This window comes from Convolutriloba macropyga, chromosome 6, assembly GCF_964194025.1.
Source record: "Convolutriloba macropyga chromosome 6, txConMacr16.3, whole genome shotgun sequence".
Taxonomy (NCBI): domain Eukaryota; kingdom Metazoa; phylum Xenacoelomorpha; order Acoela; family Convolutidae; genus Convolutriloba; species Convolutriloba macropyga.
The window spans coordinates 63,105,217-63,122,684 of record NC_134473.1 but is presented as its reverse complement, the minus strand read 5'-3'; the positions used below and the strand labels follow the sequence as shown (position 1 = coordinate 63,122,684).

Sequence of the window (17,468 nt, the reverse complement as noted above, 5' to 3'; positions counted from 1 at the left end):
TTGTTCGACCGACCTTGATCCCATCGCAAGCAATATGGCTGAAAATGTTACAACAAAAGATGACCTAATATCTGATCACAATATAGATTTTGCAATTTCTTTACAATTTCTGAATGAATGCAAAGTTTTAAAAAAGAAAAAAAAACTGCAGAAGCACGATAATTCAAGAAATGGGAGAGATCTATGACTAAACCACGACTCTGCTCATGGCTGAAACTCATCATGTTTGCAATGAACTTATCAGATATCATTTTTCATTAGAGAGTTTCCTCAAACTTCGTGGTTAATGCCAGGATCATTTCCGTTCACTAACGAATGTTAAGATTAAAAATCACCACGACTTCGAACCAAGAAAGTTTCTTAAAAAAGATGAAGCGGGGAGACCAAGCCATCGAGCGGGAAAAAATGAACACTGCAGTCTTCGACAAATATATAGAATGCAACCCAACAAAAGGAACAGACTTGTTTTGGAAGAAAAGAAGCAATCAAATACAATAAGTGGAACTGGACAGAATTTATACAAAATCTATTATAATAAACTGCGCAAAGACAACAAGCCCAAACTGCCGGATGATGTCGGCGAAAAGGTTTCAGACATGAAAATATTCTTCGCTAGAGTGGATTGCTCACTTTAAAAAAAGTTGTTAATTCTGAACTCAATTCCATTTTTTTTACTTACCACCGAATCAACTGGAAACTTTGGAAGAAAATCGTTTCTCAAAATTTAACCATTTACGGGGCACGAGAATATTGATAACAGATTTTGTATCGCTACACCTTTAATCAATATGAATTCTGAACATCAATTGCTTCAAGAATGTTTCAAAAATGCCAGTTGTGCCAAATTACAAGAAAGAGAGCAAAAAAGCTATAGCAATTGTCAAACGATATTGCTGTTAGCAACCGTTAGCAGAGATTTTTAAAGAGTAATTCACACTAAAATGCTACAATTTTTGGTAGATAAAAACAAAGAGTGGTACCCAAAACAATACGGATGTAAAAAAAAGAAATACTGTTGATGCTATTATTGAAGTGCTTGAGGAGATGAATATCAACCAAAAAGAAAGTGATGCCATCATTCCAGATCTAAAAATATTTTGATATCGCTAATTTAAAACTGCTTCTAAAGAAATTTCAACGCTGTGAAAAATGGCGCAAATTGTTGCAGTTACTGAATTATCACCTTCGTGTACACGATCAATTTGTACAAGTGATTGACGTCAACTCTATGAAAGAAAAAAGGTCTTTGGGTGCCACAGTGGTCAATTTTGCAACATTATTGTTCATTATATACATCAATTATATACCCAAGGTTGTCAAACTATGTACAACTAACTCTTCTGCGGACGATGCAGTGGTTATAGAGGGAAAAACTGCTCAAAGTTTTGACCTAAAAGTATTGAAAACGTCTAGAAATGACCTTTTTATTAAATGAAAGCTTTTTTTAAACCAGTAGAAACAACACATTTGTCGTTCAGAATAAAAAGCAAAGTTGGGAAGTATGTTTCAATAGATCAACTCGTAACTGAAAAGTGGAATCTGCTAAATATCTGGTCCCTATCATTTTTTAAAAAATCAGTTAAAGAGAACAATTTTTGTTTCTGTGCAGTAAAAATTTACGAAAGGGTGGTATGATTCGAAAGATAAGAGATCTCTAAGTAAAAGAACACAATCGTCTTTTTTATAACTGTTATTTAAATTGCGCATTGAATATGGGATTTTATCATAAGAAACAGTTCAAAAAATGAATGAGATTTCAAATTTACAAAAAAATTCTTCGAACAGTTTTTGTTGCCAGAAGAACAAGTTCAATTGGTGCAAGCGTTTTTCAGTACATGAATTTAATGTCTATGTGTTGACAATGTTACTGGCAACACAAATTCATGTTGCAAATCCTAGATTTGTTATCTTTAGTTTTATACAAAAAGATCAGAGGAGGCAAAATACATTACGCATCTTAAACCTCAGCGCGTTCTAAACATCATTGGAAATGCCAAGTTAGAGTTCCTTGTTATTAATGTCTAGAAAACTTTGGAAGAATCTAATAGAAGCCGAATTACTGCGAGAAAACATCCTGTAGATGAGAACTTGTTAGCTTTTTGTGTAACTAATGGGATAAATACATACTTGTTTTACGAACGAGTTTGACTGATGAATCTGATTTCCAAAAATCCTAAAAACAGTTCAAGATGAAGAGTAGATCGTGTAAATCATCAAATCAACGGTTTACTGTTTTGTACCTTCCTTCAAATTTTTTCCTGATTTGTTCAATAAAAATTATTTATTATTATTTTTTACTAAGTATCAATCCGCAGCAATGAGATCAATCAAAGAGGCGACTCCACAATCTTCTCATGATATAATCTACCAGGTTCAAATCTTCTGAGCTGCTGATAAACAGGTTTCTGATTTAAAAAAAACATGCTTCACACAATCAGATCGTCAAATTTGAACTATTGGTTAACTCTCTTGTTTAGCTGAACTTTAACTTAACCTGTTACTGAAAATGCCGTCGCTCATCAGATGACGTTAAGTCAGCCAAAAAAACCTCATCCAGTTATTGGGCTCAAATTTAAAAATGAAGACTTATGTCGCCAGAGCAAAGCGCAATGATGTGGTCTCTCAATTTGCTACAACAGATATCCTTTGAGCTAATTTCACAAAAAAGAGAGTCACTCCTTCAGTATCGTTGTTGGCAGTTCGTAGTTAGCAGAGTTTATAAAATAATAACCCACGCTAGAATGTTACAACTTTTTGTAGATAAAAGCAAACTGTGGTAACCAAAACATTACGTTCTTAGACAGAAACAGCTCCTGTTGATGCTATTAATGAGATCTTTGAAGAGATTGAAATCAACAAAACAAAAAGTAATGGCATCAAAAAAGATCTAAACATTTCTTGATACAGTGAACTTAAAACTGCTTCTAAAGAAACTTCAACGCTTATGGAAAAAGGTGCAAATTCTTGCAATTAATGAATTATTAATTTTGTGTGCTCGATCCTTTCGTACAAGTATTGGCATCAACCCCTTGAATGAAAAAACTTTGTGGGGTACAACAGGGATCAATTTTGTGATCTTGTTGTTGAATATAAACATCAATTAATTACACAAGTTTGCCAAAATATGTAAGACTTACCTATTTGGACGTTGCAGCGGTTATAGGGGGAAAACTGCTCGAAAGCTTTTTCCATATGGACTGAAAACGTCTAGAGAAGTCCGTTTTTCAAATGAACGCTTTATTAAACCAGCAAAAGCAACATATTTGTCGTCGAGAACAAAAAACAAAAACGGAAGTAAGTAATTGAAAAGTGGAATCTGCTAAATACCTGGTTCTTATCATATATGAAAAAAAAAATCAGTTTAGGAGAAACATTTTTGTTTCTGTGTAGTAAACGTTCAAAAAAGGGCTTTAACAATCGAAAAATAAGAGATCTCTTAGTAAGAAAACACATCCGTTTTCCTTATAACTAATATTAAAATCGTGCATTCAATATGGGATTTTATCACATGAAACAGTTCAACAGTAAAATTGAATGAAACTTTGAAATTACCATAAATTTTCGAACAATTTTTGCTGTCAGAAAAACAAATTCAATTGGTGCAATCAAGGCAAAAAATCTTTTTTTTTCGTACATGAATTTCATGTGTATGAGTTGATAAAGTTACTGGCAACGCAATTTCGATTTGAAAATCCTAGAATTGTTAACTTTAGTTTTTTCTAAAAAAAAGATCAGAGGAGACAAAATACTTTATGCGTCTTAAACCTAAACGTGTTTTAAACATCATTGGAAATGCCAAGTTAGCGTCCCGTTTTATTAAGGTCTACAAAGTTTTGGACGAATCTAATAGAAGCCGAATCACTGCAAGAAAACATCCTGTGGAAGACAAACAGAGAACTTGTTAGCTTTTTGCTTAACTAATGGGATAAATACATACTTGTTTTACGAATAAGTTTGACTGATGAATCTGATTTTCAAAAATCCTAAAAATAGTTCAGGATGCGGAGTAGATCGTGTAAATTTTCATGTTAACGGTTTACTGTTTTGCACCTTCCTTCATGGTAAAATGTAAAGAGTGATAATAATTTTGTCCTGGTTTGTTCAATTAAAATTATTTTATTGATTTTATTAATTATTAATGCTCAGCAAAAAAATCAATCAAAGATTTGACTCCACATTCTTCTCATGATATCATCTATCAAGTTGAAATCTTCTGTGCTGCTGATACACAGGTTTTTGATTTGAGAAAAACATGCTTCACACAAATCAGATCGTCAGATTTGCTCTATTAGTTAACTCTCTTGTTTAGCCAAACTTTAACTTAACCTGTTACTGAAAATGTCCTCACTCATCAGACGACGTTAAGTCAGCCACAACAACACTCATCCAGTTTATGGGGCTCAAAACTAGAAAATTCAATACTCATGACGCCAGAGCAAAGCGGAATGATGTGGTCTCTCAATTTGCAATAGCAGATATCGACTGAGCTAATTTTAAAAATAAGAGAGTCACTCCTTCAGTATTGTTTTTGGCAACAGGTAATAGAGTTTTTGAAAGAGAAATCCACGCTTGAATATTACAACTTTTCGTAGATAAAAGCAAACTGTGGTAACCAAAACAAAATGGACTTAAACAGAAACAAGTACTGTTGATGCTATTAATGAGATCCTTAAAGAGATTGAAATCAACACAAAAGAAAGTAATGACATCAAAATATATATAAAAATTTTTTGATACCTTGAACTTAAAACTGCTTCTAAAGAAACTTCAACGCTTATGGAAAAAGGTGCAAATTCTTGCAGTTAATTAATTATTAATTTTGTAAGCTCGATTCTTGAGTACAAATTATTGGCATCAACCCAATGAATGAAAAATTTTTGTGCGGTACCACAGGGATCATTTTTGTGACCTTGTTGTTGAATATAAACATCAATTATTTACTCAAAGTTGCCAAAATATTTACTTTCTTATTTTCGGGCATTGCAGTGTTTATAGTGGGAAACCTGTTCGAAATCTTTTTTCCATCTGCAATGAAGACGTCTAAAAAAGTCTTTTTTTAAAATGAACGCTCTAATAAACCAGCAAAAACGACATATTTGTCGTCGGGAACAAAAAACAAAACTGGAAGTTTAAAATTGAAAAGTGGAGTCTGTTAAATACCTAATTCTTATCATTTATGAATAAAAAAACTGTTTTGGAAAACATTTTTTTGTGCAGCAAAAATCCACGAAAAGGCGTTATGGTTTGGACGAAAACGAGAGACTTAATAAGAGACCATATCTTTGTTTTGTTTAAATTGTTAATTAAAATCGTGCATTCAATAGGGGATTTTATTATATGGAAACTGTTCAAAAACTGTTGAATAAAATTTTGAAATTTTAATATTTTCGAACAGTTTTTGCTGTTAGAAGAACATATTCAATTGCTGCAATTATGGCAAAAATCACATTTTCGCGATACATGAATTTGTTGTGTATGAGTTCACAAATTTTTAAACATCAGTGTAAATGCCAAGTTAGCGCGCGGTGTAATTAAAAAATGTCTAGAAAACTTTGGAAGAATCTAATAGAAATACAATTACTGCGAGAAAACGTCTTGTGGATGACAAAGAAAGAACTTGTGTGTTTCTTATGATTTTGGAATATATATACATACTTGGCTGCTTCGGATTGTTGGAGAGTGAGCTCGACTCTATTTTTTAGGAATCTTGAAAATATTTCAGGATAAAGAGCTGATCGTGTAAATTATAAAATCGAAAAATCGACGGGTTACTGTTTTGCGCAATCCTTTATGGAAAACGTAAAAAGTGATTTTAATTGTGTATTGAGTTGTTCAATAAAATTTTTCAATTTTTTTTCTATTAACTATTCATGCGCAGCAATGATATCAATTAAAAATTTGTTTCCACATTCTTCTCATGATATCAGCTTTCAAGCTCAAATCTTCTGTGCTGCTGACACACATGGTTTTGAAACAAAACATGCTTCACAGAATCAGATCGTAAAAATTTGCCCTATTGGTTAACCCTCTTGGTTAGCCAAACCTTAACTTAACCTAGTACTGAAATTGTCCTCACTCATCGGACGATACTAAGTCAGTCACAACAACTCCCGTCCGGTTTATTGAGCCGAAGTTTGAAAAAGTTGAAGCTCATTTCGCCATAGCAACGAGGAATGGTGTGGTCTATCGAATTGCAACAACAGATATCGACTGCGCTAATTTTAATAAACGACAGTCAATCCTTCATGTAGGAAGCGCTTGTTGTCAGCGAGCACAATCAATCTCCTCAAGTTTTCACGAGTAAGGAAAAGCGCACAATTTCTTCAACTGCAATTCTGACAATAGGTTTTCCTACTCCTGTACATTTGATTTCCTGAAGTCCATATAATCCTGCTCTGCTTCATCGAGAGCGTAAATTGTTCTTGTATGTGCACAAAAAGTGTGCGCCGAAGAGAGGTAAACGTCACGTCAAACGCGGCAGGTTTACGTCTTCCAAGTAGAGAAAAAAGTCCTGAGCTCGAGCTGCTCGCTGGAAAGCTGCTCGCGTTTTTCTATTTGTCAGTTGGATACAGATTCGCTGATGAGCAGATGTTAATCTAGCACGTAGTTTGTTGTGCGCGGTGGTCGCAGCACTCCTTTCATTGCAGACAACTCCTTGCTCTCAAGAAATGTGCCCAGTTCAATTTATTATACCATACGGGCAATTCCGCTCTTCTGTAAAGAAAACCTAATCTTTACTTGGCACTGAATTCAAATTCAATGGGACCGAGATGAAAACGGAAGCGCAGACAATGATTCGGGTGAAGGCCATGCTTTTTAGAGCTCCAAAGACGAAGACATAAGTTTGGCTTTTTCTATTGCGGACGGTCGACCTTCTCTAAGGCGTTGATGTTTTTCATATCAAATTCCTCTTGGATTGTCTGGTGTGTCCTATTTGACAAATAGAATGACTTCAATTAACTGTGACGTTTGCGGAACACAATTTCCTATTTTAAATTTTTAGGACTTACTTTTGACACTATTTTTCCAACGGCTAGGACAAAACCTACAGATGTAGACTCTGCTGGCAGGAAGAAACAACTCTCTGCTCCACAGCCACTCAACATTTTCTATGTTTGCACCAACAGTTTTTCGGGGCCTGCTATTAGACCATCATCTAAGTACCGGCTGTACTGCAGCACGTTTGGAAAAATCATAAAGTTTACACTTAAAATTTTGACTTTAACAACAAAGTAAGAAAACGTATGATCTGTAGTAGGTGCAGCTAATTTAAACACTGTTGTGCAATCTCAACTCAATCAAGTCATTTCAAATTTAGCAAACTTCAAGCTGATCATTGTACATTATAGACCGCGAATCTTTGAAAATACATTGCTGTGCACGGCATATAGATGATCAGCAACCAACAAACTTTTCCATCCAACGCTGAGACAAAAAGAAGTGTTCTCCAGTTCTAGTGAGATTAAAGTTTTTTAAATTATAGTCGTTTCTTTTTCAGGCCAACTTAAATGATTTACATAAACATATTTTTGTTACGCATTATGGAAATAACGACAACTTTGCTTGGAAAGAGATCAAGAGCCATGTCTTTTTTTCAATTGCTAACGTTCAAGTGCAAAACACTCCAAGTAAATTATCTATAACAATTCGTCTCTTAGCTTTCGTAGTATTGTGAATCAAGCTATGCCTCATATGGATTTTAAAAATTACAAAATTGTCATTTAAAAACCGCAGTTTTTTTGCAATGAAGTAAACATTACACAAATAGTCAAAATGTGATTTCCTTTAGATACTTCAAGCAAAAAGACGTAAATACGAATACGCATAAAAGTTGGCAACAAATTGAAGTGATTTTTAATAAGAACATATAGAATTTGATTTTTGTTATGACATGTGATATGCATGCATGTTTTTGGTGCTTGAAAAAAAAGCCTTTTTAAAACTTAAATAGTATTAAAACTTTTAAACAAAAAGAACTGTTTGACTTCAGCGAATCTTAAAATGCTGCGACAGAACTGAATCACGTTAAATGAGCGTTTTGTTAATCTTAGAGAAAACAATTCCTTTCCAAAATAGTTTTTCATGTTAGAAAAGAGCAGTTAAAATAAACGACTAACGAATTGCTCTTGATCGACTAGTGGGTGCTTTAATCAATTGCAACCTGCTTTAGTAGGAAGGGGAGGGGGAGTAGCCTAAATGGGACTAAGAAATTCACTAGTGCGCTTCAAATAACCTCATTAGAGGTTAAAATTTACCACTTAAAGTGAAAAAGATTTAAAGTGAAAAAATGAAACCAATTTTGGCACACTTATCATTTGACTTTTAGTATTAAATTGCCGCCAATTGAGTTAAGCTACTCGAAATTACGATTGAGAAAATCACGCAAAACGCCAAAAATCAAAAACGTAAAAGTCACTAGAAGTTTAAAAAAAGCGGTCAAAAAAATTTTGCATAAAAAAACAGCCGGTAGAATACCGGAAAGGACGCGAAGATTTGCGCAATAAAAACTCGGACATATTCTGTTTTGCCCCCTCACCAGCTTAGTGGGCTTACATCTTTAAGCCCCCCCCCCCCCAGGCGCACATGCTTTTTTACATAGTAACGTGCTATTTAACACAATTTGCAATTGGGGGCGTAAAAAACAGTGGGGGTGCCAAAACAGAAGAATAGATCCAAAAACTCTTATCTAATCCTAACTATTTCAGAAATATGAAAAAACAGATAAAGCAATGTATAGTAAAAAAAATCAATTTTTAGTAAATGAGTAGGTAGGGGGTAGGTATTGGGGGGAGAGAGGAGTTTAAGATAGTTCGGAGGGACTTATATGGTATCAAAAAATCTCCATATGACAATTTAATCTTAAAAATTACCATCCATTATTAATTACCTAACATCACAAACTAAGATACTTTTAAAATCAAATGTTCAAAAACAGAAGTCAACGTTCAAAAACAAAAGTCAAATTTCAAGTCACGACCTGAGCTGTAGAATCCCAAAAAAAACTTGTAGAACCCCAATACTCATCATCGAGTCGTAAAAGACATACACGTTTACAATAATTGCTTCTCTTCGAGAGCAACTAACAAAAAACATTAGACGCTGGCCTATGTTCAAAAAAACCTGATTTTTTTTTTATTTTCATATCGTTGCCAATTTAAAAGTTTTTTTCCTATCACTCAAATTTAAAAATTGTTATCAGTCCACAGAAAAGCAATTGTGATCAGTCAATTTAATCATCAAAATTAGCTTTAAAATTCAGAGCTGAAAGTTCAAATTTGATTGGTCGAAAAACGCCCTGGTTTTAAAAGAAAGAGACAATGAAATCGAAAATAACCGACTAACGTCGGGCGAATAGCTCTCAAGCAACCGCCGAGCGGTTGGCTTTGTCAGTAGCTAGCAACAATTTAGTGAGGCTAGCTTTAGCTTAATTGAGGCCTGAACGATGTGCAGGAGTGGTGATTGGGGGGAGCAAGCGAGAGGGGGCTGTTGTGGGGACAGGGGTGGTGTGGGGGGGGGGGGGTCAACCTCTACGAACCGCCCTTCACACCATAAGTATAAATCTCCACAAAAGTTTCTGTGAATCGCATACTTGGAGACTAGTGAGCTGAAAGTCTCTAAGAGCACTAAATGACCGTGGGGCGCTACCTGTTTATCGCGTTTTTGAGGACGAAAAGTCAAATGGGTCGGACGAATAATCGGTCAAGCGAAAAATAGCATAAAAAAGACCGATATGACTAATATAATTGCTACAAACTTCGTTTGAGAGCATTTAACAAAAAATCTTGGATTAGAGCAATGTCGAGGCGTGATTATCAATGGTTAGCGGCTAGGTTGTGCTCTACCAGGCCGCTCCGTAACCACACCAATCGAGGGCAATTGCGATGACACCGGTCATTATGCTACTTCCAATCGACCAATCGGGTAATTTTTGTGATACGTTTTGGTTGTTGTTGGGGCTATCGCACAGAGCTGCAATTCGCAGGTAATGTTTGCGGGACACAGGCGCTTATTGCCGTATTTAACTGGTACCCTAGTTGCGCTTGTATCATAATAATAATAGGCATATTTAGTAGTAGTGTGTAATAGGTATATTTAGTGGATACATTTTGGTAATGTCTAATTTCGGAAATAATGAGACCACATTGTCTCTTTAGGAGATTAAATTATATTTTGACTGTGAGTAAAATTCAAAAATTAAATCAAAATATTGAATTAAATGATAAATGTATTGAGATACAGAGACATTTATATTCAAAACGAGAATTCACAAATTAAATTAATTAAGTTTCTAACTAATCAGGCCACTTAAAAAACATTTTAACATCAGTTTCAAAAAATAAATCAATAAAGTTCAATGTCTCAAATCAAGTTTGCTATCAAACATCAACAATCAACAACAAAGTAATCTAGTTTTGTGACCTTGAGGCACAATTAAGTACACACAAAATTAACCAACATGTTTATTAATTTTTTAACAGTACAAATCATTTTGATGTATTGGTAATTGACGTAAGCTTCTATATCGCAAGTTATTCTGCAGCAGCGCAATTGAGTTGTGAAGCAGAAACAGGCACCGTTTGCTTGTTAGAGTTGTGATGACACCTTCTTCTCGACAAATATAGTCCGTAGACCTCCGGGTGCTTACTTTGCATGGCATTGATGAGTTTGTCCTTCTGTCGGGTGGTCAGGGTACTCTTATCACCCAAAATGAAGTGTAGCAAAGACATTAGCTCGTCTGTCGTGTTATGTTGCTTCTGGTCCAGGTACTGTTGCATTGAGATGCGATTCGAGAACGTACTTCTTTTCAGCAATCGTCTTTTCTGTTGTTTTCTCTTCTGCTGTTGCTCTTTTGTCAGCGTAAGAGCAGAATCCTCTGATGTTGATGGCAACAATGATTGCACGTTGTAATGCGAAGAGCAGTAGCATCCGCAACAACAGTAGCAACCATCGAATATCCGCGATGCCTGATCGACGAGCAATTGCAGCAAAGCCCTGCAGCTAACACGACCTCCATCGCTAACGCCGGACGAGATGAAACAAAGCGCAAACTCGTCCAGTATAGACGGCTGTGAAGTTGAGGATTTTCGCAATAGTGCACTAGTACTCAACCCTCCTGCTACACCACTACCACGTGTCCCGTTTTCAACAGAACCCAATTCCCCGGCATCCCATTTCAGTTGGGCAAGAGGCGCTAGTGAGGCTGTGAACCCCAAAGTGTAAATTAGAAGGTCAGGTTCTGTTTCTTTCAAGTAGTTGAAAAAGTTGACTAAGTCAAAGAGACGTTGTCTGCAATCTGTATGAAGGAGTGCCGTGAACAGAAAGACAGCTTCCATTGCTTTGCTCAAGTCCGCTTCGGACCCTTTGTCTAATGCGGAGGCCACAAACACGTCCACTGCCGAGCATAGTTCGCTCAATTTGTTTGGAATCAAGTTGTTCTCTCTGCAATTCACAAGCACCTGCGAATCAACAGATGGACATTTAATTACAAAACAACTTAAGTTTTACTCAAATTTTACAAGACAAACATTTTTTTTGGAATCTTCATCACGAAATCCTCGTTCTAACACTCTAAAAATTACGTACTCCTGTCTTTATTAGATAATTGTATTAATTCTAGTATTTTTAATATCGTCTCGATGCTCAAGGCTGCCATTTTTTCGGAACTGTCGCACCCCTCCCCCGTTCATCAGTTCGATTATGACCCTCAATAATTGATAGCTTTACAAAAATGAAAGCAAAAAACTTTTGTTCACTGGGGGAAAAAGGGAACATTTTTCGAAACCAAGCTGGCAGATTGCCCGAAAACAGCCGCAATAGCTGCGTAGATCTGCAGTCTCAAAAAAACAGTAAAGACAGACCAAAAAATTTACTCTTTTCATTAAAGGATGAGATGTTATATTTTGATTAAGAATCTGTATGATGTATCGCTGCCTCTATAAGCTGCTCTCAAAAAACCTTCAATTAGAGTGACACACACTCACTTGACCTTATCTCTTTGAATTAAAGTAACGAAAGATCAATTTCAAAGTGAGGAAGTCATTTTTGAGCGTGAGGTAATCAGTGTGACCAAAAACTTAATCACGCGAATGAACAAAAAACTCGCTCCACTAAGAGTGAAAAATGACGTCACGCACGCACTTCAGTTGAAATTGCATGAGCGAATGAACAAAAGCAGACTTGAAGTAGTTCTGACGTCATATGGTCGTAACAAAAATCTTGACGAAATAAAAAACAAAGCAGGACAAGTCCTGACGTACAATTCAAAGAATTTTCATTGACTAAACAGAAAACTAGACCTAGAAAGGACTATGAAAGGATTGGGAAAACCATTTAGAAAAAAATCCAATCCAAAAACTCGAAAAAAACAGAAAAAATCAAAGCGAAATTTCCGCATGTGAACAAAAAACCACTAGCGAGAAAGCGAATTTTTGTTAAAACACCGTTTTCTCATTCTACTTTAAATTTGGAACGAACAAATTTCACGCCGCAAAACCACTCGCTTTTTCGCTTTACTTCCTGTTTCGGCGTGACTAAAATCACTACTCCAATTTGACTTCAAAAATCATGAAAATGTGTGAACAGATCTTTAAAAAAAGACAGCGCCCCAATACAATTCAAATTCTTTGAATTGTAAAAAAACATAGCATGACAAGTCCTGACGTACAATTCAAAGAATTTTCATTGATTAAACAGAAAACTAGACCTAGAAGGGACTATTAAAGGATTCGGAAAACCATTTAGAAAATCCAATCCAAAAAATCGAAATTAAGAATCAAAGTGAAATTGCCGCATTGAACAAAAAACCACTAGCGAGAAAGCGAATTTTTGTTCAAACACCGTTTTCTCACTGTACTTTAAAATTAGAGCGAAACAATTTCACGCCGCAAAAACACTCGCTTTTTCGCTCCACTTCCTGTTTCGGCGTGACCAAAATCACTACTCCAATTTGACTTCAAAGATCATGAAAATGTGTAAACAGATCTTAAAAAAAGACAGCGCCCCAGTACAATTAAATTCTTTGAATTGTGAAAAACCCAACAGAAGGCCAATAATAGAACCAGCTATCGCTGTGCGGCTATTAATAAGAAATTGGAGAGCTCTTAGGTCTAATTAAGGCTGGTATGCATCATTTAATACACCAAGCCATACAGCACCACAAACTAGTGTAGACTGACCATGTTAATGAGCGACTGTTTCTGATCATGCTTCAGTACAGCGTGGGACGGTACCAATGATGAAAGCTGAGGTCTGAAGTGCAGCAGACATGGAGATATTGCCTTGTTGAAGCCGCTTCTTAAATTGCACTGACGACCACCTCCTTGGTGGACATCTTGTCTCTTTAACGTCCCACCAGGTTGCTCTTGTATCCATGAAGAAGCAAGACTATTGGACGGAGCAGGGAGTGTGTAGGAGGAGAGACCGCCGAATGATAGGGATGAACAAGATGAGTGGGTTGAGGAGGTAGACGAAGACGAGGAGGCTGAAGATAAAGAAGACAAGCTCTCCTCGCTTCCCACTCCACTCCACAAATTCACTCCCCGCCTGTGAAACACAAAAAATAGATGAGACAATAATACATTTTTTTATAGCACAAATGGTTTAAGCAAAAATATTTTTAGTCTAATTCTTAGTTTATTTAAGATAAAACTCTATTAAAAAACAGTACTGAAACCAAAACCTGAAAAAAGCATAAAATCTACTGAGAACATCAAAATTTGATGAACAGAACAGAACGGGGATAGTTACTTATTTTTTTTCTATCGAACATTTTTTTTCGCTTCAATTATCATTTTTAAAATTTGCAACCCATAGAACTCAAAAGAACAGCCTGAGACCAGGAGATCAGGATTAAACGTCTGACTGTTGCGATTTGAAAAAATCTATAATTAGAATTTTTGTATGCGCATTGAAAAGTATGAAGAACGCGAAAACAGTCGACATATTGACGGCAGATGGCTGCAATATTCTTGTACACATGCAGCAATAGGGGACTAGTGCTTCCAATTGCATTAATTTAAATAATTCAATATTAATTAAAATCATCAAAGTGAAGTACGCTGAAAAGTGAAGATCACAAAACATCCAATTTTTAACACTAATGTCTTTCAGGAACCTCTTAAGCAATCAAGTTTTATTAAAACGTCGAAATAAAGAAGGCATTCACCCCTCGCATGATAAGTTTAAGCATAAAATATCTAAATATTAACCATCTAGGGCACAAAATTACATCACACTGATATTCAGCTGAACAGCGCCATAGTCGACTGAAAAAAATTCAATTCTCCGAGGCTTTGAGAATGGGAACAAAAGTTCCTAAAAAATTGGTGGAAAAAAGCATAAGACCTCCGCAAGCAACCCGAGGAAGCCCAATAGCAAAAATTGTTCTATTTTCTTTTGCTAATCCAAAATAGCACATAATCATGATCTGCCAAGAAATAATAAAACACCACAACAGAAAGCAATCACATCTGTCCGAAAAACCACTCTGATAACACAAGCACTAAATTCAAATATACGTCTTCAAACAAAATCTTTTCCTTTGTTGAACGTGTTTAAATGTGACTGTTCGTCTCGACATGCTTTCGAGCAACTTAACATTTTCATAATTTTTGGTGCTTTTCCGATGTAATTCAACAAGTATATTGCAGCCAGTTTCAGTCCGGGAGCAAAAATAGCTAAGGGGGCTTCAAATGACGTCATTATAGGTTATTATGTACCATCATAACCAAGTTTCAAGTGAAAGGCACCAATTTCGGCGAAATTTTCGTTTCTTTTAGTAGTGAACTGCCGCCACTTGAGTTCAACTGCTCAAAATTGCGAATGAAAGAGAGAAATTTAGATCACGCAAAAATGATAAAATAGTATAAAGAACAGTTACAGGCCAACCCCTGGAATTTGCACCAAAACCTGCACACTGAAAACTCTCAACTCATCTGATATTTTTTTGTTCACTATGGTTCCCGTCTATTTGATCATTTAAGTTTACTTTTCGGCCTGACAAAATGTTATGAGGCAATGGCTAGCATATTTAAACATAACCGACTAAACGTCGGAAGAATTGATCTCGAACGACTAGTGGGAGCTCTAATTAACTCAATTGCAGCCTGCTTCAGTCGGGGGTGGGGAGGGACTAAGACGGGAGCCTAAATGGGACTAAGAGGTTCAATAGTGGTCTTATAACCACATTAGGGGTTCACATATACCACTATTAAGATTTTAAGTGAAAAATTGCACCAGTTTCGGCGCACTTTTCATTTGACTTTTAGTATTAAATTGCCACCAATTGAGTTCAGCTGCTTGAAATTGTGATTGAGAGAGAATTTTAGATCATGCGAAACACAAAAAGTCACGGGCGCAAAAGTCACTTGAAAAGTCCGATCGGTCAAGCGAAAAATTTGCATTAAAAAGACCAACACGTTTAGTATAATTGCTTCAAACTTCGTTCGAGAGCAATTAATCATGTTTAAAAAATTCAAGTCGTCAACCGTGAAAAGGTCACTCGAAAAGTCCAGCAAAAAATATACAAACCGACTACAAAAGTTGCCTCAATATTCGTTCGAGCGGAACTAAAGACGACGACATTGTTTGCTCCACTCTATGCTAAAACTCAAAAAGGAATAAAAAGATAAAACAAACTAGACAGCTTATCAATTGTTCTGGAACGAAGTTTGAAGCAATTATTGTTAACCTGTCTTTTTTAAGCAAAATTTTTGATTGACCGTTTTCGCTCTAAAACGTTCTCTGACATCTTGACCAACCTTTTCACTCGATTGTGAGCGCAAGGAAATGAAAGACACTGTAGCTAAGTGGTTAAGCTGTCAGACGGCCAACGGGGGGTCAGGGGTTTGAACCCCTGCGGCATCAATTTTTTGCACCCATAAAACATTTCTTAGCTACAACCCCTCTAAATTAAATCGCCCCTAACTGTCGTTCGAGAGCAATTCATCGGACGTTAGTCGGTTTGTTAGTAAAAATCTCGGATTACAGACAAGCTGTTGAAAACCGCTCAGAAATCAATCGAACAAACTGAAAATTTAGTATCGAGTTTATGTCAGCTCATTTAAATTTGTATTAAGTTGTGAAACTTTACGAAAAAAGAGGTACATTTAAAACAACAAACTTGACAGCAAACATAATATATACATGTTCGGAAATACAGTAGAACATATATGGAAAAGCACAAGACTTGCCACAAGCTCCACATTCAACAATTGAATCAATCGATTTGAGAAAACAAACCGCACCTTTGAAACAAAACATCTAACTTTTCCGACCAATCATTACACATATTAAGTTGTTTTGAAATTAGGTAACAATGCTCAGACAATAAACAAAGTTGACAAATATTTCATTGCACTTTCTCAGCCCTCTGATTAATCGAATGCTTTAAATCGGCTCTCTGAGAACTAGTTATTACTTATGTGTCGATCGAAAAAACTCAACTATCACCATAGCTATTCGAAGTCTTGAAACCAAAGCTGCACGAGAAAAATAACCTCGACCGCAAAGCAGTTCCGTTTATAAAAATGACATACTTTCAAATGACACGTGATTTGAATCATATGAATTGAAATATCTGAAGAATATGTGAAGTTAAAATGTTTGCATTGAAAAAGATATGAGGTTTAAATGAGGCCAAAAACAGCTATTTTTCTTTAAGGAAAAAAAAGATTTATTTTATTAACTTAATCCACTAACCCGGAACACGTGTAGAGATGCTGATAATTTTCAACACTGTCTTTCAAACTCATGTACTCCAAAGTTTGTTCCAAAAACTGGATATCAATTATTTGCAGTAACTTGTCAAGTAGCAGGCGCAATGTTTCTTCAACATCAACAGCAGACATACTATGGGTGTGTATTAGGTCGAAACTACTAATGCTATTAGCGGAACCCAAGCTTCTGTTGGGCATATCAGCAGTGTCTTTGTTTGTAGCCAGCGACTGCTTTGAGGCACCACCACTCTTAATATTTAGGCCAAAAAGTTTTGAAATAAGATTATAAATCGCAGTTTGTTGAGACGAACTGATAAGCGAACTGTCATTGGGCACTTCAACAATTTGAGCGGAGTTGACATTTACAATACGATTGCTGGTTTTTGTAGGGGTTGATTCGACTATTGGCAAAATTTGATTATAGTCTCGTGGAACTGCAGCAACATTTTCACTGCAGCCACGTTTGAGAGAACCAACAACGGCCGCATACGTTTCGCCTCCGCTGTGCATATTTTCTTTATTTGAAACATCCATTGATTCAAACTCGTCCATCAAATCATCCATTTTGGAACTCTGAAAATAGTTAAACTGTGGGCACGGGGCTATCAGTTTCTGACAATTAATTCTATTCGTCCTTTCGAACACTGACTATCAGAACCCGAATTTGTCCTTATCATCCAGTACCATGAAATTGCTTTCCTCCACTGAACTCATTGCATGTAATATAACCTCCCAAATCAATCTTTTTTAACA

At 35.9% G+C, this 17,468-nt stretch overlaps 2 protein-coding genes across 3 annotated transcripts in view; both read right to left on the bottom strand.

Moving 5' to 3' along the window:
- LOC142341852 (heterogeneous nuclear ribonucleoprotein H-like) overlaps positions 1-17,468 on the bottom strand; it is a 567,627-nt gene that overhangs the window by 513,334 nt on the left and 36,825 nt on the right. The window lies entirely within an intron of this gene.
- On the bottom strand, positions 10,195-17,360 carry LOC142341846 (uncharacterized). Its single transcript, XM_075393107.1, has 3 exons — positions 16,699-17,360; positions 13,176-13,542; positions 10,195-11,456 (listed from the first exon to the last, which is right to left on the bottom strand). The coding sequence occupies exons 1-3, from the start codon at positions 17,277-17,279 to the stop codon at positions 10,530-10,532; spliced, it is 1,875 nt and encodes a 624-aa protein (XP_075249222.1). The 5' UTR covers positions 17,280-17,360; the 3' UTR covers positions 10,195-10,529.